This window comes from Platalea leucorodia (genome assembly GCF_965183815.1).
Source record: "Platalea leucorodia genome assembly, chromosome: 14".
Lineage (NCBI taxonomy): Eukaryota > Metazoa > Chordata > Aves > Pelecaniformes > Threskiornithidae > Platalea > Platalea leucorodia.
Window position 1 is genome coordinate 8628421 of NC_138836.1, and position 23573 is coordinate 8651993.

Consider the following 23573-nt stretch of genomic DNA (forward strand, 5'->3'; position numbering starts at 1 on the left):
TTAGCGTATTCATATGCTCAAATAATTGCATAGCTCTTCTGTGTGCTTCGTGTGAAACTCCAGCTCTGAAGAACGATGTAATTTTTAAAAGTAGTACGGATGTGTTTGAGGATACCAAAACAATACAAATGATTCTTCGTTTTGTTGGTTTCTTTTGAATCAAATGTCTGTAATAATCTACGCAGAATTGTGTGAAAACACAGTGGACATCATCTATAGCTAAAGCTATGGCACCACCTAACATTCGTTCAGGGTTAAGTGTTTGAAAGTGCGGTTATTTCTTGCGTACCTAGAACGATGCCTCCGGAGCTTTACTGTACAATTACTACAGACCGTTACAGGTGCATTACAGCAGGGGAGGCGATGATAACCTCGGGCTCTGAAAACAGCTGGAGCAAATTCCTGGCCGGTTAGTGCTCCCTAGACTGACTTTTGTGCTAAGCTTCACAATGCACAGGCGGCTGGTCAAAACATTCCCTTAGTGTTTGCTGCAGCACAAAAGCAAGTGTCCTGTCACAACCAGTTTCAGAGGTGAGGTGAACTCCCTCCCGCTGGTGTTCACCGTGGCCAGGTTTATTCTGGTAAGTGAATTCTGCTGCTGCCCGTGTCCTGCGTGGAGGTTACCGGAGCCTTAGCTGCATTTAGTGTGAGCTGCTTGCACCTTGCCGTTCCTCTTCCTGTTGAATCTCTTCACGTAGCTGCTGCTGCTTCGAAGCAAGCCGTCCCCTGGCCTCAGGCGCCCTCGCAGGAACTCCAGCAGGTTTGCAGGGATCTGTCGTCTCTTGTGGTAGATCCGACCCATCACAATGTATCTGCTGCCTGCAAAACAAACAAGACTTCTGGGCCATGAAGAAAGCATGGATTCCTTCGCTGCGCTTGCTCAAAGGGCAACAGGTTTAGGAACAGGTGGGAAGTTGCACCCTGCAGAAATACATCCTGAATGGGTGCTTTAGTGCAGCGGCACCCTGGGCTTCAGTGGGACTTTGTGGGTTGTGCTTGCATGGAAATAATGATTGACTGTCTTGTAATTAGAAGCTTTTGGGGGGAAATACTGCTATTTGATAAACTTGCATTTAGAAGGAAAACTGGACTACTTACAAAGACATAACTGAAGCTCCTGTTTAAATTTTTTTGGCAATCCTGAAAACTCTTGCAATCATTTTGGAACTGGATAAAGTTAAGAAAGGACTACGCTGCTACCCGACTTCTTCACACAGTTGGTTCTCTTCTGAAAATTTAGAGAAACTGGGAGGGGAAAAAGCCCTCTAGATTAACAGTAAATACTTTTTTTTTTTTCCCCCAAAATATCGCAACAACCCAGGATAAGCCTATTAAACTAGGGCAGACAAAAATTGCACTGCACGCAGGAGGAATAGTGGAATGGATTTAGCTGGAATTATTTACCAAGTTTAAAGTCCGGACACGGTTTACTGCAGTTTAAAGTATCCACAACTAGGATGTGAACTCGAAAGAAGAAGCCATCAGGAGTAATATACAGGCGACTCATCTTGTATAATCCATCGCTGTTTACCAAAAGCGTAATCAAGTGGACTCCATTCCCCAGTCTTTCCATGTTATAAACAATTCCGTTCACTGCTGTTTGGAGGGAGGGGAAAAAAACCATCAGATTACACATCTTGGTGGCAACTCAGGGTATATGTGAAGGCTCTCATTTAAAATGCTGTAAAGGAAGCATCAGCAGAAATTCTTTGGCTCAGTAGTGGGCAGTCTTTAAAGTAGGAGTTGCTTCAAATAATCTCATTTGATGAAGTCATCACCTTAGTTTTTGCTGAGTTACTAACCTTACGCTTCACAGGGCTGAGATGTTTCTTAGTGAAGTTTATAATGTTTCCAAAGAAAGCAATGTTTTAGTACTGTTTTCCATCCTGATATATAAAACGTGGACATATTTACTTACCAAAGTAAAATTTTCAAATTTAAAACTTGACAATGAAGTCGAAAGCCAACCTGCTAATAAAATGCTTCAGCTTTGGAAAGGAAAGGCCCTCGTCATACCAGGAGGCACGGGCACCAAGTAGGCAGCGTGGTACGCTCAGTCACTTCATGCTGTCCACCCAGCTCCTGGTTTTGACAAGTGCTGAGCTGACTACAGGAATCGGAAAACAACGAACGTGTTAGGCAGGTAAGGCACACAGGACTTCTGTAACTGGCGTTACACCTGCCTCGCTGCCTTACACCTTTGATTCAGTCATTTATTCTTTAACCGGCACTGTCAATGCAAAGAAATGAAAAGCGCTCTCCGATGACTGCAATGGAACCTTGCCTGATGTGTTGCTCAGGCTGTCTTTTTCCTACCCGTCTTTTTCAGTTTAAGAAATTAATGTTAAAGGCTGAAATACACAAAGGTCGGGTCGCTATAAGGCCTGGGTTTGACAGGAATGCATGAGAGTGGTAAAAAATAAAGAATATAGCATTTGTGGAAAGCACTTCCTGACTTCTCCATTTAGAGAAAACAGATGTCTCATAACGTGTTTATATTCTACAAATGGAAACATCTGTTACCACTAGGCATGTATTTTCCTTATCTCTTAAAATACTGTGAGAAAAAGCTGGTATCTATTTCACAACTTCGTAAGCACAAGGCAAGATTTCAGTCAGAAAATGCTTGCTCTTAAACAGTCAGTACCCAAATGCCAGGCTGGTTTCTACCATCTTTAGCTACATCAGCTTGGATACAAGGACTAAAGACACTGAGTCCTAAGGAACTTCAGGGAGAATCCTCTATGCAGAGGATCACAGTTTTATTTTTGTTTGGTTCTCCATTTTATTTTCATTTGAAACTTTGGCCCCCAAAATCACAAATTCACTCTGAAGAGTAAGAGGTAAGTAACACAGCTACAATGTTTAATCTTAGACTATCATCTAAACCAATGGGTCTTTTCCGTTCCGTTGACCAGCAGCAAAAATATTGTCTTCGTCCCAGGATTGAAAAGTAGAGGAAACCGAAAAAAGAGCAGTACTAGCCCAAGGTAGGGAACGGGTAATGTCAGACTTGGTACCGTTTGTCATAGTAGGTTTATAAAGAGCTGTGATGCGTCCTTTTAGCGTACTTGGTAATCATTTAACATACGCGGTGAAACGGTATCTTAAAAGCAGAAGTGAAATGTCAGCAACAGACGAACAAAGAAGGCGCCTGCTTTGTCTACGTGGTTCATGGAGGACACAACTCACCGAATTCACTCGCGCAGTAGGCCTCCACTTCGTCTCTCTCTTTCCTGCACTCGGTCAGACACGCCTTCTCCTTGTCACCATCTAGAACAAGCGCACAGACTGAGGGACAGCAACGGGCGTTTGGGGGATATTTCATCCGAATTATGCCACCCAGCCTTTGGAAAGCTCCGGATATCCCTTGCCAGAGCAGTCTAGCCCCTTACCTTTCTTCAGCGCGCTGAAGTCGTACGGCAAGCTGGACGACTGCCGGTTGGTGACCCAGGAGGGTTTGGTGACCTTTTTCAAGGGATCAGTATGTTTATAGGGGATCATCTTGCCTGGTCGGTTGAAGTGATCCAGCGTGTTAGGATCATCTGCCTCCACTGCTCCAGAGTCTGGAAAAGGATGAGCCTCCACTAAGGATGTCCTCTTTCGATAGGAAGATGCTGCGTGACGGAAGTGAGCCGACATGCTGTTGGCAGCCTCAGCCAGCCGTCTGTCCGCATGCTTTCTGTTCGCGTGATTGAAGTCAAAGGAGGCAGCAGAAGGCCCCTCGGTCGGGCTCTCCAGAGGCAGGGCCCCTCCGTACTGCAAGAGGTGCTTCCTCAGCCCCGTGCTGTTTTCTAGGGAAGGCTTAGTGCGTTTCTTTTTGTCCGATGAGAGGGAGGTGACTTCAGGAGGTTTTGGCCGCTGCAGGTCGGCGGGAGGCAGAAGCCAGCGTTCCGTGTGATTCTCTCTGGCGCTGCTGGTGCCCCAGGCTGGCGGTTTGACCTGGCCAGGGGCAGCGTCCGCTGAACTATAAGCATCTTTGCTGAGAGTCTGACTGGGTTTCTCGGCGTAGGGCAGGGACCCTGCATACAAAAAAAGGAGAGCGAGCGCGAATTAGCATGTTAATTTTTTTATCCTGTGTGCTTCTGAATGGGAGCAGATTTGAGGCTCTAGGCTGTAAGTGAGGCCTTCAACAATATGACAATATAACTGATAAATAGTTCAACAGATGAAATATAGCAGAGTTCCTCATTCTTCTGTACTCAAACAGGGAAGGCCCAGCACAGAGAACGCAGCTGTGTGAGCAAAACACAGGAGATTTGCATTTTTACTTTATTATTGTTGCAAATTAAAAACATGACTTATAAACAAACCCTTTTCTCAAAAGCCTGAATCTCCAGGGAACATCTGAGGAAACAAGGTTCACATTGCCATTTGGGATGCTTGTTTAAAAGACCATGACAACAGAACTATTTGGTTTTCCCATCCATGGGATGCCTTATTGACAATGTCATCCGGACTCTTCAGCGGCTTTGGGCTTTGAAAGCTACTGAAAAGATCTTTATCTACAGTTTTGCGTCTCTGACTTTTGCACTACAGAGTTGTATAGTAGTAGTACCATAGTCTGGTAGCTAGGCTATTGCTGCTGAGTAACAATTATTTCAAGGCTTTTCTTAAGTTGAGAGGGCAAAGGTTGAGAAAGAGAGGAAGTGTCTGGGAATCTAGTGAAAAATGGGAAGGCTTAATGACATTGTTCACACAAGCTGGACAGTCACCGAGGCCTTCGTTTATACCTTCATCTTGATCACTTGGACCTCATGAAGCAAAATGACCTTCCGTTTAGCCTGAGAAGAGAGAAATTTCCTCTTGCAGTTCATTTTCCTTTTACTTTAATCCTTCACTGCATGCCTTTAGTTAGCCAGCACAGTTTTAAAACAGTTCACCCCCACACAGCCGCTGCCTGGGTGTTCGCTGTCTGTGGTTAGCATCGTGTAGGAGGCTGATCCTAACTCCTTATGTGAAAAGAGATATTTGACATACACAGATGAACAACGTCCTGGTTTATCGTCTATAACTGACTCAACTGCTGACCTTGCCACTTCTCCCCCTTTGCTCTCGCCAGCTGCTGTCATGGGAAAGATTCCCTGATATTTGGGCTGGCCACACGTAAAGTCAAAAGAATGTCCATGAAGAACGGGGTGGAAGAAGTCCAAGCTAAAGAAAGCAATAGGCAAGGGTGTGTTGGAGATGTTTCGGTATGAAGCTGGGAACTCTGAACAGGTGTTTTGGCCTTGGTTTTAGAAGTATGCTCTTCTACCAGTTTATCATGCCGCCTTAGTCATGGATTGTAACAAGAAATAGTTCATTTTTCTCTACTGGATCTGTTCAGGACCTTGAGGTTCGTTCTCCTATACCAGCATATTTCTGTCTAGCTCTTGCAACCTAAGAAATACAACTGCAACATAATCAGCTCCTTCCCAATGGAACAGATGTGTATCTTATTTCTGTTCCATCAATGAAGTACTAAAAAAAAAGAAATCCATTTAGGACAGCTTGCTGCAGGCACACATGACAGCACAGAGTGTGTTGAAATAAATTAGAAATCTGGAGTTTACAGGTGAGGGGAAGGAGGCTAAAAGGGAAAGGTCACACGCAAATAAAAAATCCCATATGCGGAAGCAAGTCAAACTTCAATTGCTGAATGATGGCTAGCAGGATTCATGGCACCGGCTAACTGCCTGCTTTTGGCAGGTGCTCTTAATTCTTTCAAATGCTGACAAATCAAATACTGCAATTTACATTCCCATCCCATAAACATGTTGAAATGTTTCTTTCTTGAGCCCTTACGTGATTACTGCTACCGCTTGCTGAAAAGACTACAGCTGAAGAGGGCTGCTCAGGCAAGAATTCATAGTAATGTGTTCAGCCTCCCCTGATACCAAAGGCAAATATGCCCCAGCCCCGCTTTGAACGTTAACAGACTTACCGGCCACTGAGCTGGAAGATGATCTAATGACAAAGCAGAGGAGCCAGAACACTTTGGTTGTCATTTTGAAGTAAAGTTTTTCCAGACTCAAAATGAACTGGAGTCTTTTATGCCCTTCCCCCGATTCATGCTAATGAGAGGCAGCCTTAGGGGAAACAGGAATCACTCCCTGGACAACCCACTGGAGCAAGACCAAGCTGCTGCCGTCCCCGCCAGCCGCCCACTGCCCCTGCCTAGGAGGAACGCGCACGGACACCCCCCTTCCCATACAGACGCAAGTCTATGCTGCCTGCAGTCACCTGGGCTTCCGTGAATAACATAGAGGTGTTTTTAGCAACAGATTTTTATTTTAGAAGAGGGTCTTGCTTCCTATGGTGTTTTTTAGAGAAAAATCATACAGAACAAATATGGGTTTACTGGACATGGAGAAGTACAATTGACAGATGCTGGAACACACATCACCTCTGCGATTCAGCGTCTGTAAAGGATGTGCACTACAATGAAACATATTTAGGTATTTCTGGCCACCTCCACTTACGCAGCTGGTAATCTTTTAGTTTAAGGAACCCTTTCCACTGATTCTTTTCAGACTGAAAAATGTAGTAGTTCCTGTCCAGTCCAAGGGACAGCTCTGCCCACCCCAGATACAGATTTAAAAATAAAGCTGTATTTGCTAACATGGACTCTGCAAATTTTCACATACCAAGCCAACTCTGATTTGGATTACGGAATTAAGTAGGCTTATTCCTATGTTCCCAACTGAAATGGGTGACCGTCTTGCTAGACAAGACTTCCATTGTGACAGTTTCTTTCACTAGCTGCTACTGGATGTTGTGAAAGTTAGTGAATTGGTTCATGCCTTTAAGGTGCAACTAACAACTTAAAAATACTATAAAAGCTATATCCCAGCTCCTGAAACTCACCCCACAACAGAAAATCTGCCCATCAGTAATGCCTGTGTCATGTGGTCCAGCTATTGCCTACTTTAAACACTGTTTGTTTTGTACTGCCTTAATTAAGCAGTTTAATAAAATCCTTAAAAGTACAGGGCTTTATCTCAAGCAGCTATGGGTGAAGATATAGAAAATTAGCCAGAACGGTGTGCAAAATAAATGCAATTTTAACACATCTGTTAGTGTGTTAAGTTTCTACTGCAGCATTTATTAATCCTTATTTTCCTTTGTTATTTTAGACATTTTCATTCCACAAGTATCCCAAGATAGCTATTATGGAAACAGGAATTTAAACTAAGGATGAGGCAGAGGTGAGCTCGTACGTTCTTTATCCACCTCGTCTCCCGCTCAACCGGCGCGCGTACCTGCCGCAAGTCGCCAGCGCGACCCGCGCGTGCTGCGGACGGACGGACGGACGGATGGATGGATGCGTGCGTGGGGATGCAGGCGTGAGCGTCCTGCAGACCTGCTGTGCTCCAGGGAGCCGTCGGCTTAAATTAGCTGGGAGTGTAACTCAACCTCTATTGATGCATGACTATGCCTGCATTAAGGAGTTTCTCCAGACTCTTTACCTGGACAGGATCTTGATTAAAAGGCCAGTAGGAGCGTTTGGAGTATTTCTGTCACTGAAGAAGCTACGCCTATGCCAGCAGCAGCGGAGAGGGGAAAAGCTTTGGGAGCAGGACTGAGGAAAACAGGGACCGACAGCGCAACGGCCACGTCCGAGCGCTGCGCCGGCGGCAGCTGGCGTTCCGCAGGCGCGGCTTCCCTCGCCTCTTCACCGCAACGGCCCGGGAGGGCCCACGCTGCGACCGTGGCCGGGGCAGGGCGACGGCCCCCGCGCCCCGGCCACCCGCCCTCGGGGCCCGGAGGCGATCGCCCGCCCCGCGAACCGCCCCCGGCTCCCGGGGCCACTCACCCGCGGCGGCCGAGGCGACGCCCGCTCCGGCCGCCTCACGCCTCGTCCTCCTGCCAGAGGCGGGCCCCGGGCGGAGGCGCTCCGCCGCCGCGGGATCCCCGCGGGAAGGAGGGAGACGGCGGCGGCGGCAGCAGGCTCGGCGGCGCCGGGGAAGGGCCGCGGTGCCGGCGGGCAGGGCACACGGCCCGGCGCCCCGCCGACAGGGCGGCGGTTGCGGCTGAGGGAATTTGAGGCCGTGCCCGCGGCCGAGCGGGCTGCTGCCTCGGCGTCGGATCTTCCCTCACCGGCCCCGGCAGCAGCGGCCGGCGCGGCTAAAAGTGTCGGGGGCCGCCAGTAACGCGCTGCTGTGGGCGGCGGGAGGGGCCGGGCAGCCTCCGCGCTGGATCTACCGCACGGCCACAAAAATGCCTGCGGTACGACCCAGATGGGACTCGAACCCACAATCCCCAGCTCCGGAGGCTGATGCCTTATCCATTAGGCCACTGGGTCACCCAGCAAAAGCTGCGAGCGCTGCGCGGTAAGAGCCCCGCCCGCCCGGCGCTGGCCCCGCCCCTAAGCGAGCCTTCACGTTCTCCCCGCTCGTGACCGGGAGGCCCCGCCCCATGTCCCCGCCCCCGTCCCCGCCCTCCTTGCACTCCATTGGACGGGGCCCTTCCTCCCCGGCGGGCCCCGAAGCCCCGCCCTTCGACGTCACGCGAGCCCGAGCTGCCGCTGCCTTCAGGGGGCGGGCTCGCGCCCTCAGGCTCTCCCGCTTCACGCGCTCCGGAGCCTGCCACGCGCGGAGGCCGTTGGCTCCCTCCGCGCGGCGCGAGGCCGTCATCCTGCGTCCCTCACGCGCGCGCCCGCCTGAGGCGATCCGCTTCGGGCCGCAGGCGCCCGCTCCCCGGGACCCCGCCTTTACACTGCCCCCTCACGGCCCCCCCGACCCCCGCCTTCGCGCCGCCGTCCCGCCCCCGCCGCTGGCTCCTGCGCTGCGCTGCCATTCGCTCCGCCCCGTCCCCTCGGCTCCGCGCTCGGCTCTGGCCCCTCAGGGGTCTTCCTCCCCTCGCGGCCCTTTTTCCCTCCTGCGCACCCCCCGCAGGCCCCGCTGCCCCAGTGAGCCACTGTGGGGCCGTTCGCCCCGCGCTGCCCAGCCTCCCTCCGCCGCTTTCCTGTGTTGGTAACATCCTTCAAGCGGTGACGCCTCTCTCCCACCCCATGACATGTTCACCCCGTATCGGCCTGCAGCACCTCGTACGCAGCCACCTCGAGTTCCCAAATCGCTGACAGCCCCCTCCCTGCCCTGCAACACCCATCCCCGCACTCCCCCTGTCTCCTTCGTCCAGGTTACGCTGTTCCAGACCGCGCACCCTCCAGCAATTTATGACCCGGCGGACTTTCTTCACGCGGGCCCTCCGATCCTTCTGCACACCAGGTGTCTTACCTCGATTTCTACTTTTAAGCTGCCTTTTTTCTGTCAAACTAGTCCTTTTTCAGTATCTCCGTTTGTGACTGATGTGCTTTCTCGTCTCTTGACTTCCCTACTATTGCTTAGATGTTTTTGTGATGTTTTTATTTTACAACGATCAGAAGTGTAAGGTCCAAAACAAGCTATGTAAAATGTCACTGGCAAGTCCTCCTCCTCTGCATACATCTGTGTCAACTACTGTGTGCATCTACAGATCAGTGTAAATGGTTTAACGTAACGGTTTAAGGCACGGATGTATCAATGTGCCTCTCTGACACTTCCCTGCCATGAAGTGTACGTTATAGATGGCGAAGTGCTTGGGTTGCTGGTGCAGTCATGTTTTTCCCCCGGGTTTTATGGTTTGATTACATCTCCTGTGAAACAGGGTGGTGGTCTTTTGTGTCCCATCCCTTGTGAACAGGCCGAACCCATCTGAAGCCATCCCCAATCTGTCGATTTTCTGGGCGTGCCGCGGGGGCAGGCATACTTTTCTTGTTAGTCTGTATGATTTAGCTTTGATCTGTCCTGTTTGCTGCTGAGTTGCTTTCAGCTGCTACCTCACATCCCGTTTTCTTTAAATTCCTGCGCCGCCCCGTTTCTGGGAGACGCCGCAGGGAGCCTCGGGAAAAGCCTGCAGTGCCGGGGCGGTTACCGAGGTCGAAATCAGGCTGCGTGTGAGGAGGTGCCACGGTACCGCCCCGAGCCGCCCCGAGCGGGGAGATCTCCCTGTTCTCCCCGCTTCCAGGGGTGCAACGTCCCCCGGCCACCCCACTCGCGTTCCCCGTGGCCCCAACAGAGCCACCGCCCCCCCCGTGTGAAACTACAAATCCCAGCATGCCCTGCGCCGTCGCCCGGCGAGCGGCTGAGGCGGGAGGGCCGCGGTCGGCCCGGCGCCGCGCCGTTGCGTGGGATGCCGGGAGTTGTAGTGTCGAGGCGGGGCCGGGTGCGTGGTACGTGACGGGAGCGCGGCGGGGAGCCGTTCTGCTTCATCGCGAGAGGAGCTGCATTTCAAACTGGCCAATCAGAAGGTTGCTATGGCTCGAACTGGCCAATGGCAGGGCGAGGGCGCGGGAAATTTAAATCCCGCCTGGAGCGGCCGGGGGTAGTGGCAGCGTGCTCGTAGGTGGGGAGCGGCGCGGCGCGGCAGGACGGCTTGTGTGCGGAGCTCCGCGGCGGAGGTGCCCGGCCGCGGGGGCGGGCAGGGAGAGGGAGCGGGAGCCTGTGGCAGCGAGAAGCCGGGTGCGGGGCAGCGGGGGTGCAGGCCGTGCGCCGGTCTGTCAGAAGCGACCGGGTTCCGTCGGTGGTAGGGCAGACCGGCAGGCCCTACGCGGGGCTCCCTCCGGAGCCCTTCGGGTCTCCGCGGTCACAGGCCGCTGCCTGGAGTGGGGCCGACAGGGCTGGCGCTTCCCAGAGCCGGCTGTGTGTTCCGGCTGAGTTGTGGCTGAAATGAAGCCAGTCCTTATGCACTGGGTCACCTTGGAGCTGGCCAAGGTGCAGGGGCCCGCCCCGTTACCAGTGTGGCGGCTACCCTGTGCTGCTGGCTCACCGGCACAGCAAGCCCCCCCGGGAGGGCCTTCCCAGTACGAGATCTCGCTGTTCCCGTCAAAGGGGGTCGGGGTGGGACTGGGTGGGGTGTCTGTGCAGTATAGGTATATGACACAGTGAAAAGAGTATTTAAAAATACATGTGTGCAGTCTATGGGAAGGAAGACCAATCTTGCTCCTACAAACAATGACTCTGATAATGTTTGTGGCTGGAAGTGTCATAAAACGATGTATGTGTGTCTGCTGCTTTTGTGCTAGTGCTAGAGCTTGCTGTAACAACTAGGGTGTTTAAAGAGACAGCTGTTATGTTACTAGTATCTTCCATCAAGTCAGAGGCTGTTACTGTATCTAATGTGGACAAGTGTCTCTCATTCTCAAATATTGATCTCAGATTTTAACTTTTGTGGAGTAAACTCGCTGTTTATTATTTGCCCTGTTTTCAGGCTTGTTTTTTACCTGTTTCCTCTCAAAATCTAATAAGCAAGATGTCTACTAATGAGAATGCCAATGTAGCAGCAGCTCGCTTGAACAGATTCAAGAACAAAGGAAAGGACACTACAGTGAGTATTCTGATGCAATTAGTATTTTAGCTAGCCATCATCTCTTTAAACATGAGTTGTAAAAGCCAAGAACTTACTACGAATGTATATCCTCCAGGAAATGAGAAGGCGGCGTATTGAAGTCAATGTAGAGCTGAGGAAAGCTAAGAAAGATGACCAGATGCTTAAAAGAAGAAATGTTAGCACTTTACCAGATGATGCTACTTCTCCCCTTCAGGAAAACAGGAGCAATCAGGTAAGTAGGTCCTGAGAACGGGCACTCTTGGAGGTCTTGCAACATAAGCTCATGCAGCCATGCTAGTATGAACTTCTCATGCGGGACACAACGCTACTACATATATGTTACCAACTTAAGTCTATGCTACCAACTCTAATGGACAACACTCTTAAAATGTAGTTTAGCCAGTTGTGTTTAAGCCTACTGTGTCAGTGTAACAGTGGTGTGAAGCACTTGATTAAAAAAAGCTTTCAGTAGTTTGGGTAACTAGATAAAGTTGTAGCTGATGAGGTTTTGGAGTATCACACAGTGGTATAATTTCTTAATAAAGGAAGTGGTTGTAAACTGAGGTCTATTGATAGTATTGTACAGAAGGCCTCTGTGGTCATGAAGACACACGCCTCTCCCGACAAAGCATTCATGTAACTCTTTATTGTACAGGTTTCAGCACACTGGTCAGTTGAAGAAATAGTCAAAGGAGTTAACAGTAATAATATGGAGCTTCAGCTACAGGCTACTCAAGCTGCCAGGTAAGGAGTTTGGAGGTAACCACTTCAGCTGTGCAAGCCAGTAACTAGGCAAGGTAAAAGAACTGGCTTATGAGCCTAAGCGTTTGCTTATGGCAGCAGCTATGGCTCTTATCGGACAGTATTTCAACAAACACCTGAGTCAGCCTTATGTATAACATCTAGCTATGCTTAACTTAGTCATAATTGTATTGAAACCACGTGGCTTTTGAATGTTTGAAGTGCCTACACGTTTTACTAGGAAGTAGTAATTCTTTCTAGTTGTTTTTGAGGTGGCAAAATAAACAGTAGTCTATCTTGTTGTAGGAGTAATAATAATAAAGCTTTTGTTATAGCAAAATAAGATATCTTTAAACTGTGTTAACACTTGACTACAATATTTGAGTGCAGTGATCTACCTTAGAATAATGCGAACAGTAAGATGACTGGGGTTTGAAGTATGCCCAATTTCCTTTCTCCTTCCAAATCCAAAACCTCCTTTGGCAAGCTTGTATATTGCTGCAGTGCTGCTTCTGGCAGTCATTAACCTGTCTGCTGAGAAACCTCTAGCGATTCAGATGTATTATGGCTCTTGCAGGTCTGCTTTATTTCAGAGTCTGAACAGAACCTCTCATATAGTGAAGACATGCCAAAACCAATGTTAGCAGAGGTTTGGGAAGCTAGGGTTCGGCTTGTCTGTGTTTCTCCTTCACATCTTGTCGCCTTGCCTTCTCTGAATGTTAAGGCAATGCTGAGCCTCTTCTTTTTTAAATATGGATGATGTTAGACTGTTTAATCTGTTGTTCAGATATCTGCAGGCAAAAATAATGCTTTCTGTTTGTCTTCCTCCTTAGGAAACTCCTCTCGAGAGAGAAGCAGCCCCCCATAGACAACATAATTCGGGCTGGTTTGATTCCAAAGTTTGTTTCCTTCTTGGGTAGAGCAGACTGTAGTCCTATTCAGTTTGAATCTGCCTGGGCCCTTACCAACATCGCCTCTGGCACATCAGAACAAACAAAGGCCGTGGTGGATGGAGGGGCCATTCCAGCCTTTATTTCACTGCTGGCCTCCCCCCATACTCACATCAGTGAACAGGCTGTGTGGGCGTTAGGAAATATCGCAGGTATGTCAATATGCTACACAACTCTGACCTGCTTCCTTATTTAAAATAGGAGGACATTACTACTGACATGTCATGTAGCACGCTGAGCTTCTTGGGAGCTCTGCCTTAATGCTTTTCAAGTAAAGACATGCTCTGCAACATAGAGTATGCTATGGACACTTCTTTATCTTCAGACCTGGTGTAAGATGTCTCATGCAACACCTGGCAGCATGTGGGTTGCATTACGTGGATTGCTTCCGTATTTCAGTTCAGTTTTGATAGAGTTGTATAACGATGCTACAACATAGGGCTTTTTTCACATATCTCACTTGATGTTTTTGTGACTTACCAGTGAGCTCTGCTCTCTGTGTTGACTAGAAAGGGGAAGGGAGGAAGCAGATGGCTCACATAATTGTGTATGTGATGGCCAATATTCCTTGCTTTGAAACAGCTACTTACTGATGTGAAAGTACTATATACTGAAGTTCTCGTGCACCTTTCAGGATTACTTGATCTGCCAGTCTTGGATCCAATTCTGAAAAAAAAAAAAAACTAGTCAAAATTAATAATACAGTTATAACATTGTATTTGCTGTAGTACTGTTTCCAACAGCTGTGCCTTACAGAGAATAGTGAATCTTCACACAGAAAATGAGCTCAATAGAAGCCTTGTTTGGTTGGAGTTTTCTTGAAGCTTGTCCTTTGTGGTTTTTTAAACTCAATTACAAGGTACTTTTTGTACCTTGAAATAGAATAATTCAGTCAAAAACTATGACATTCCTTCAGCATTATACTATAGAACCCAATCGTGCAACCAATGATTATAATGCATTTGAAGTCCCATGTTGTGGGAAGAGCTCTGTTCCAGTGGTAGGGCTTAGGGATGTTTTCAAAGAAACATGCAAGTCCCTGCTTAGTTATGAACTCTTAAGAAAAGCTGTATAGAAAACATACACTAAATTACTACTTTTTTCCAACAGAAAGAAAAATTAATCTCTGACTTGATTAGAAAAACACATGCTTGTCATATGACTTAACCATGGTAGTAGTCCTGTTGTCCTCTTATTTCTTTTTTTGTCTAACCCTCCTTAAGCAGTCAGTAGAAGAATTCATCTAACACATAATGATTCTGTATGCACACATGCCTCTGTTCTGGTCTTCACCTGGCTATTTTTCTTGTTTTCTCAGGGGATGGCTCTACCTACAGAGATCTGGTTATTAAATTTGGTGCAATTGAGCCGCTGCTGAGTCTACTAGCTGTTCCTGATCTCTCTTCTCTGGCTGTAAGTGTGCAGTATGATTCCAGTTACAATTACTAGTAAGTGAGCAAAAGAGCTCAAGTAACTAAACAGTTGCTAACCACTTATTTCAACTCTTGCAGTCTGGCTATTTACGCAACGTTACCTGGACTCTCTCAAACCTATGTCGTAATAAGAACCCTGCGCCACCCATAGAAGCTATTGAGCAGATTCTTCCAACTCTTGTTCGGCTCTTGCACCATGACGATCATGAGGTGTTGGCAGACACATGCTGGGCACTTTCCTATCTAACAGATGGTTCCAATGACAGGATAGAAGTTGTAGTGAAAACCGGATTGGTGCCACAACTTGTGAAACTCCTGGGATGCAGTGAACTGCCAATAATGGTAAGCCATCAGACATGCAGATTGCTGTTGCTTGATTGGAGTCATGAATAAAACTGCAGTGAGAATAGTGTCCATGTAACCAAATGGTTCTTTGCATACCTAAACCTGATGCTTCTTCTAGGTTTTATGTAGCTAAGACTTGAGCTTCCATCTTGTGTGGAGACTGTCTCACATGAGGCATAGACTATGGCTGCTGCTGACTATCAAGCTTCTTTATAAAATCATTGGATTTAACACGCAGGCCAGCACAACAGTGGTTTAAAGAGTCCTTTAAAGCTTGCTTTTATCTCTAAACTACTGTTGCAAGCCCACATTCTAGAGACAGTGTTTAGAAGTGGGCTCTGAGCACACTGTAATTATACTATAATAAAGCTGCATTAGTACTTAGGAGACGGTGTTCCTAAGCTCTGTTACGGGTAGTTGTTTGCGGATTGGCCTTGGAAGGTGTGCAGTCTTAGCATGCTTAATGTGTGTATATGTAATGCTGACGAGGAGCTTAAAGTTGTTAACTGGGAAGGTGACAGCAAAGGGACATCAGGTATGGCTGGTTTTGTTCAAGCACAGATTAGATAACAGCAATTTTCCTAAGTACTATTTTTGTATTTGTTTCAGACTCCTTCACTAAGAGCCATAGGAAATATTGTCACTGGTACCGATGAGCAGACGCAGATTGTCATTGACTCGGGAGCGCTATCTGTCTTTCCAAGTCTTCTTTCTCATCATAAAAGCAACATTCAGAAAGAAGCAGCATGGACGATGTCCAATATCACTGCTGGACGGCAGGACCAGATTCAGCGAGTTGTAGACCACGGTCTCGTACCTTACCTCATTGGTATTCTGAGGAAGGTAAACAAAACCTATGTTTACTATGTTGAGGCTTTTGCTATTACTGCTACTATCTGTGTTCAAATACCCTGCTTTTACCTTCACAGGGGGATTTCAAATCTCAAAAGGAAGCTGTGTGGGCTGTGACTAACTACACCAGCGGTGGAACAATTGACCAGATTGTGTATCTTGTTCAGGCTGGTGTTGTTGAACCCCTGCTGAATCTCCTCTCAGCTAAAGACAGCAAAACTGTGCTAGTGATCCTGGATGCCATTTCTAATATCTTCTTGGTATGTGGATGCAGTATACTCAATCGTTATCCAGGCTGTTGTTAATGGTTCTCCGGTAGTTGGTGCCATACACCTTTCCTGAGGTTATTGCATGCTCGTTTGTCGCAGGCTGCTGAGAAGATCAATGAGACTGAAAAACTTTGCCTCATGATTGAGGAGTGTGGGGGTCTAGACAAAATTGAAGCTCTCCAGTCGCATGAAAACGAACAAGTGTACAAAGCCTCATCCACGCTGATTGAGAAATACTTCTCAGCAGAAGTAAGTGGCTGCAGGATGATTTTTTTTTCCCCACTTTTATTTTCTATTCTAGCCCTGACTACGAGGTTAAAATGCTATTGCTCTTTCAAAACTCTTTTCTCTTTCTTCTAGGAGGAAGAAGACCAAAATGTTGTACCAGAATCTACTGCTGCCAGCTACACTTTCCAAATTCAGGGCAATACTCCAGATACTTTCAACTTCTAGATCTTGCGTATACTGCAATCCCCTGCAAGTCATCTGGCACACAAATGACTGCCACCTTTTTGTCTTAATAGTTCCTCTTGTTTTTACTGTGTTTTTTATGTGACCTGTAGCACTTTGTCCAACTGAAACATACTTGAACAGTTCAAAACTGTACATATTATGTGAATTTCTAACTGTAAACTTCATTCTTTCAAAGATATACTTGTAAATACTTGTTCTCTTTCTGGCTCTTGCTGTCCCTGTCAGGCATGAGAACACAAGTGGGCAATACAGGCTTCTCGCAAAGCATGAGCCACTACTCTGCGAACCTCTTCGTAACCTATTACCTTCTACATAACCTACTGCTGTAATCAATACGCTGAGTAGGCTTTTAAAGAGGATTTATGTTTGAAGTTCAATAAAGTGGTATCAGTACATTGAACTGTGTCAATTGCTCTCTTAAAAGGTGACTGATAGGGTAAGTATACTTAATCAGAAATGTATAATGCAAGAATGTGGGTCTAAACCATGAGAGATTCGGTTCTGAAGATGGTGGTTTCAAAAGGGCTTGGTCAGCCCAAGCTCTGACTTCCGTGTCTCGCAGCCCTTGGTCACTGCAGAACAAACGAACGGCTGCTTCTCTCTCGGTATCCCTCACAGAAATCTGATTGGTAGTACCCTGCCCCTCACTGAGCCAAACTGTCTTCTGCCTCCTGGAGAAATATATATTTAGAGTGTAGTAGTACTACTTAACTGCAGGTAATGGTGTGGAGGAGGGGTAAGTACAGCAGTTAACCAGGTGTAAGTGCGTTCAGGCAGCCTTAGCACAGAGCACAGAAAATGCTTTGAGGCAGTTGCCTGCCTGAAGAGAGCAAAAATGAAGGCCTTGTCTTGGCGTCTATTGTCCCTTTACTGCTAAAATCATTATTGCAGTAACCTCTGTCTCTGAAGGTGGCTGTGCAGGGTGGGGTTTGTGGGGGGAGAGGAGGAACTGTAGTCCTGTTTTCCAGCTTTTTGGAAAAACTTGGATTGAGCTATTTCATTAACTGGAACCTCCCCCGAGTCAATGTGTCTGCACAACTGTATTGACTCAGCTCTCTGAGCTCCTCGTGCTCTTATGGTGGTGCAGGAGAGGTCAGTTTTTCATAAGCATGACTTGTTTGAAACGTAGCGTGTCACTTCAGTATTGTATGTTAGATAGCTCTTCAATTGTTAATAAAGGGGGGGGGGGGAATCTAATGTGTAGACAATTCTCCCAGAGTTTCTGTAGGCTTTGCTTCTGCCTTTATGGGGGGAAAGGAATGGAAAAAAAAATACAAACCACACCCCTTGTATTCTGCTAAGTGAACCTGATGAAAGAATCGGTCTGGTCTTATGGGCTGCTCGTTGTGTGCTTTTGAGTCTCTTTCAAAGTGCGCATGCATGTATAAGTGGATTTGGGTGTAACACACTTTAACTTCTTCGTTAAGAATACCTGATCTTGAAAGGACGCTCTTTCTGAACCCAGGTTACCACTTACGGCTACTGTCCAAGATGCCACTCGCTTCCCTTCTTGCCGTGCAAGGCTCTAGTGCCTGTTTCACAGCTGCTTGCAGAACTGGTGCCCTCCCTGACGGGAGGCCGATGGTTACACATGCACCCATCTGCCACCGCTGTGCCAGCCCTGAGGTGCTGCTGGATGGCGGCGATGTTACGACAGGTAGCAGGTACTTTGCACATGCCTTCGTAGCTGCTCTGAAGGGTAGCAGCGATAACGCTTCCTGCAGAGCGCGCGCTCCTCAACTCACCTGCGTGCGCGTGCTTCTGCTGGGCCGGTTAAGCTGCAGGAGTTCATCCAGCTCAGAACGTGGCTGTCACTGGTTTACCAACGGGGCTGCAGTTTTTACAGGCCACAAATGAGATTGTCTTGCAAAAATCACAATATCCCGAGCTGACTGAGGGTGACTTCCTACTTTTGACCGTGCCACGTGAACTGCTTTTTCTCTACCCCAAAACAAAGCCACAGCAAGTAATAAGCTTTACTTTAGGAGTCTTTAGAGACAGTGGGACTAATGGCTATTGTAACCCTACTGCATCTTCTGCCGGAGAAGCTGATGTCAGCGTTACTGCCCTTCTGTCTCTGTGCCTGCACTGCCAAAAGAAGGGTGCGACCGAGGTGCGGCCGGGGCAGGTCCCCACCCCTGCCAGCCTGCTGCACCGATGGGCGAGACCGCAGGTGGCACCCAGCCCCGGCAGAAGCAGCCATGGACGGTGCCAGGCTGAGGAGCAGAACGCAGGTCTGACACCACGGGTACTGCAACACCCTTGGGAGCGGATTCTGGTGTTATCTTAGCAGTACCCGTGCAACGTGGAAAGAACCACTGAAGCCTTTAACCTTCTGGGGGAGAAAAACAACTAAATAGGGCTTTTATGTATCTGCGGTGAAGCCTCGTGTGTCCTTTGCTTTGTTGTCAAACCTCCAACTTTGACCTAAAAGCATCAGTTAAAATCATGATTTTCTGCGTAACTCACTGTAGAGAACGGAAAGAATTAACCTGTATAAAAGCAATTATGCAAAGTCAGCTTTCATAAATGAAATCATTGCTTCCATATACTTTATCTTTGTGGGTTTATCAGAGCAATGACACAACGACTTGTGAAACATAGTTCAGCATTCTTGAGCAATTTTAGGTGTCTAACGCTATCGCATCTTCCAGTAGAGGGTGCCACAGGCAACCGCACGGTCCCGTTCGCTTCCAGGAGGGTGGCGTGGAGCTCCATCCAGCCTGCACCACTCAGGTATGATGTGCTTTATTTTCCTGTTAAGAAAATAGCGAGATAAAAGCTATCGGGCACCTCTTCTAGTTACAGAAAACATCTATGTGCTAATTCTCGAGTATTTAACCAGATTAAATGTTGAGTATGAGGTATAATCTTTTAAAACTGGTATCTCAGGGTTACATTAAAACACAAATCCTTGCTGTAACTGCTTTTTAGCACATATGCAGTTAATTTGACTTTTCTATCTCTGCGTGTAGAAGAGGAGATGAGAATGCAGAATATTTGTTGAATAGTGTTATCTCTACTTTTTTCCTGAAGTGCTTCTTTCAGAATTATCTAATATACTCAGTTAATAATAGAACACTGCAAATTCTTCTCTAGATGCCTGACAGCTCAGTGGCTTAATAATTAACTTTCTGGGGACTGAGACTTTGTTGTTATCCAAGAAGAATGCGTTCAGCCTACCCAGCAATGAACCCTGTTCTTGGCAGCAGGTATTTCCACAAGCAACAGCCTACAGTGACTGTGAGTAAGTGACTGGGGTGAGTCACTCCTTGTTCTAACAGAAACGCAACCGATTTCTGAGGTTAGGATCAATCATGGTCACCCGTTAGGCTGTGTCTCTAGCTTAAAAAAAAGTGGTAGGAGCAAAAAGGGAGAGGAGAATTGTTATTGCTCCCAGTTCTTGGTTTGTTGGTTGGTTTTGGGTTGTTTTTTTGTTGTTGCCCAGCCAGATTTAAGAGCTAGCCTTCTTTATTTGGCAAATGCCTAATTCAGGACAAGGGGTGGAATAAATGTCTGGTGGCCTATGTGTCAGCCTGCCAGCTCCTCTGTGCGGAGAGCAACAACAACAGACCCCTGCTGACATCCACTGGCTTGGAATGCAGCTGCTGCTAACGCTGTTTTATCTGTGGAGCGATGGCAAGATTTCAGTCTAAGATCTCGGCAAACGTAACCACCTCTGAAATTCTGATGCTAGCAGATGCTGCCTCTGTGATCGCTTCCACTTGCTGTTTCCAAAGATGCTAGGCTCTGAAAGAAGAGCAGAGGCTTTGCAGTCCTGTTCTGCAATAGCCTGTCTGTTCACTTTCTGCTACAGGATGAACAGTTTAAACTGTGGAAAAGCTATAAATGGTTAAATTAGGAGAAATCTATTCTTTATTTCCCTGTGATTTAAACTGTGAAATACTCTCTTAAGTGAAGCTGCTTCCTACTGCTCTATACGGAATGATTTAAATGACACAGAACTACAGTGGTATATCAGCAAAAAGGAACAGCTGTAACTTTGCAGGAAAAGGAATTCATTAGCTAACAATATTTCACAGATCTCTTCTGTTTCTAAATCTATTTTACAGCTGAGCAAACTGAGATACAAGAAAGTTATCCACAGACATCCAGAAGGTCGCTGGTAGAATTAACCTGGAGCCTGGCAATCCCGATGTCCATTCCCCTAGTTAACCCGTGGCACCTCTGGTCACGATTATCCTTTTGCTGAATATAGGATTATCCCAGGAGTATTGAATCTCTTTCGTGATAAGGTACGACATGATGTTTAAGCACAGGTCTAAACTTTGGGCGTGTGTGCAATTGGGGAAAAAAGTACTGTTATTCAAAACAGGAGTAATTAATGAAGGTTAATTGTGACTGGTGACATTTGGCCTATAGAGGAAAACGTTGGGACTTTCACTTAAAACCTAATAGGAAACACATTAACCCTTTGGTCTGAGTAAAAAACTTAAGCTTGACTCACCTTCAGGGGCGCATGTTAAGAGAGGAGTCTAAGAGGGAATCAGGTGACCCCTCCTACGGATGGGAGGGGTGGACCCAACCCAACGGCAAATTTCAAAAAAAAAAAAAAGTATGCATGTGAACATTCAAGCTACAAGCGTGCAAAGCTGTTCACCGTGTTTGGAAAACACTTCCTTCTTATTGATCCACGGCACGGCACTGATCGGAGTCGGGCAGAAGCTCAGCATGCAGACAGCGAAGAAAGAAGTGATTTGCTGTGAGCGCCACAGCACATCATATGGAATAAGGGTCACTGGCTTCCAGTCCCGTTCCTGACTGCAGAGCACTGTCTGTCTCAGCCTGGCTCCAGGAAACGGACGCTCTTCCGCAGAAGCCAGAAGATTTCGTGGAAGAGCCGTGGCCTGTTTCCAGGTTGCAGTTCACCCACTGCCCTAGGGAGTGTCATTAGTGGGAGGGAAGTGAAGTTGGGATTTAAAGGGATGAGGACAGGAGAGAAAAATTAAAGCAGGGTGGAGAAAACTCCTGTTAATTCTTATTAAGCAAAACTTGCTTGACCACATTAAAATGTTGTGCTAATCATTTAAATAAAACAATGGGCCAAATCCAGAAGTGATGTATAAATCGTACATCAGGAAGGGAGTTTCAATTGACTGTCATACTAAAAGCGAAATCAATGGCACTGATTTCACTGCGGAAGAGGCTGGATTACACCTACGAGCTCCATAAAAGAGGCAGCATAATGAGGAAGCGTTCTACTTTATTTTGTATCTTTCTCAATTTGCATTGCCATGTGAAATGAAAATCACAAGGTCATCTTCTGAAGGTCTGATTTTTATATATATATATATATATATATATAAGGTGGAAAGCCGCCTAATTTATCTGTAACAGATTGCTTTGTGTACAGGTTCACAGTGGTAAAATAGCTGTAATACCAGGAGTATGTAATAATGCTCCGTGGGCATGTGGAAGATTGCATGTACAAAGTTATCAGAAAATCTTGAATAATCTCCAAGGCACACTTCCATCATCCAAATCACTTCATTTTTACCCACTATATGAAACAGATGTAAAAATAGCTCTTTCATCAGTGGATTGCTACACATATTTGGGCTGCAGAGGTTCAATTCTGTTCAAAGCAATGCTGTGAAATCATTTGCAGAATGTTGCTGTTAATCAGAAGCAGCAATTTAATGTTACGTATCCATCTCTCCTCCCATCCCCAGCTCCCCTTCCCAATTCTGAGCAGGAAACGACACTTGGACGGAGCTCAGCACGCTAACTTTCTGGATGGACTCTCTAGGAATGAGGAGGGACTTGAATTCTCTCCATATGTCATTTCCTTTCCCCTAATGGCTAAAAAAAACCATTGCTGCAGTCCATATAACTTACAATAGAGAGAACATTACCACTATAGGAAAATAGAGGCGGGGGGATGGGACAGACAGGACATCCACATTCCACTTCTGAAGAACTGCTTTGCAAAATTTGACTTGAATTAAGCAGGAATCTTTCTTCTGTGTAGAAAGATTGTTTTATGTAGTTCCTAAAACTGAAGTTGTTTTCCCGTCTGTACTTAAGTGTATATCAACACCTGCAGTCTGTGGCCAGACATGGATTAGGAAAGGCAAACGTAAGTAGAGGAGGAATGGTAACAACTGCGCGGGATTTAAACTGAGTCAGAAAGGAAAAACAGAGGTGATTGAGGAAGACTGACAATGGGGATCTAATAATTCCTAATAAAACAAATGTTAATAGCAAATAATCCTAGAAATAACTTAAGAAAAATTAGATTAGCCCCCTCCTGCAACCAGCTTTTGTCCAGACTACCTTTAAAAACTTTTCTGTTCAGTATAACCAATAGCATATGGAGATATCTTACGCTGCTGCAAAATGCAAAATTTGATCTGCTATATTGCACAGCAGATTTGCAGCTGTCAACAGAATTCAGTGTGCCATAGTTACAAACAAAAAAAAAATAAAAAAACAGGAATAAACATTACAAAAAAAACCAAACCACCACCACCATTCTAACTAACAGGGAAGCTCACTTCCTCATAGCCAACCAACTGTGGATTAGACTCAGATTGGAACATAATGTCTTTCTACCAATATAATCCAAATGTTTGTTAAATTTGTAGCAACCAAACTGTGCAAGGCACTTTTCAGAGCAAATGAGATATGACATGTGCTCAAAACCCCCTGAATTCTGCAGTCAGTGAACGAATACATGTGCACATGGGGGCTGGATGCATCTGCCTGTGGGATGATTACATCTGATTGCAGAACCAAGACCTCACATCTTTTATCGGACATACTGCCTAATTAGACATATTGCCCCTGAATTCTACTGCTAAAAAAGAAAAGAAAAAACCCACCTTTCCTCCAGTTCTATTTTAAAGGGTTTCAAGAGTGGAATAAAAGAATGATTCAAGACACATGGTGACAGATTTTGCTTTAGGTTACTTTTAGCACTTCACTAGACCCACTAACCTACTTAAGTATCTGTGCTGTTCTTAGCTGGCATGCAACCTTGCTTTATAATTTTTAGGATGAAATAATTTTAGGAAGAACTTTATCTTAAATCCTCTCAAAACGATTTCACAGTGGACTTGTGGGTGATTCTGTTGAAAGGACAAAAGAAGCTCATACAGATTGTGGGGCGGGTTAGGTATTTCTGCAGTTCAGAA

At 46.6% G+C, this 23573-nt stretch overlaps 2 protein-coding genes across 4 annotated transcripts; one reads left to right on the top strand and one right to left on the bottom strand.

Annotated features, from left to right (window-relative positions):
- Positions 1-631: 631 nt before the first annotated feature.
- On the bottom strand, positions 632-6055 carry LOC309597315 (UPF0450 protein C17orf58; the record flags this gene model as incomplete). Its single annotated transcript, XM_082326572.1, is given in 6 exon segments — positions 632-819; positions 1405-1596; positions 3193-3273; positions 3396-4022; positions 5927-6037; positions 6040-6055. Coding segments are annotated over 6 exon segments (1215 nt in total).
- Positions 6056-10239: 4184 nt separating this feature from the next.
- On the top strand, positions 10240-16561 carry KPNA2 (karyopherin subunit alpha 2). 3 transcript variants are annotated; one of them, XM_082326437.1, is made up of 11 exons: positions 10240-10273; positions 11233-11349; positions 11447-11584; positions 12008-12096; positions 12927-13195; positions 14362-14456; positions 14555-14818; positions 15431-15664; positions 15751-15933; positions 16042-16191; positions 16303-16561. In XM_082326437.1, exons 2-11 carry the CDS (start codon positions 11275-11277, stop codon positions 16393-16395), a joined length of 1590 nt encoding a protein of 529 aa, XP_082182563.1. In that variant the 5' UTR covers positions 10240-10273; positions 11233-11274; the 3' UTR covers positions 16396-16561. The 3 variants fall into 3 exon arrangements, with proteins under 3 accessions (XP_082182563.1, XP_082182562.1, XP_082182564.1); XM_082326436.1 differs by having other exon boundaries at positions 10253-10368; XM_082326438.1 differs by having other exon boundaries at positions 10253-10368; positions 11271-11349.
- Positions 16562-23573: the final 7012 nt, after the last annotated feature.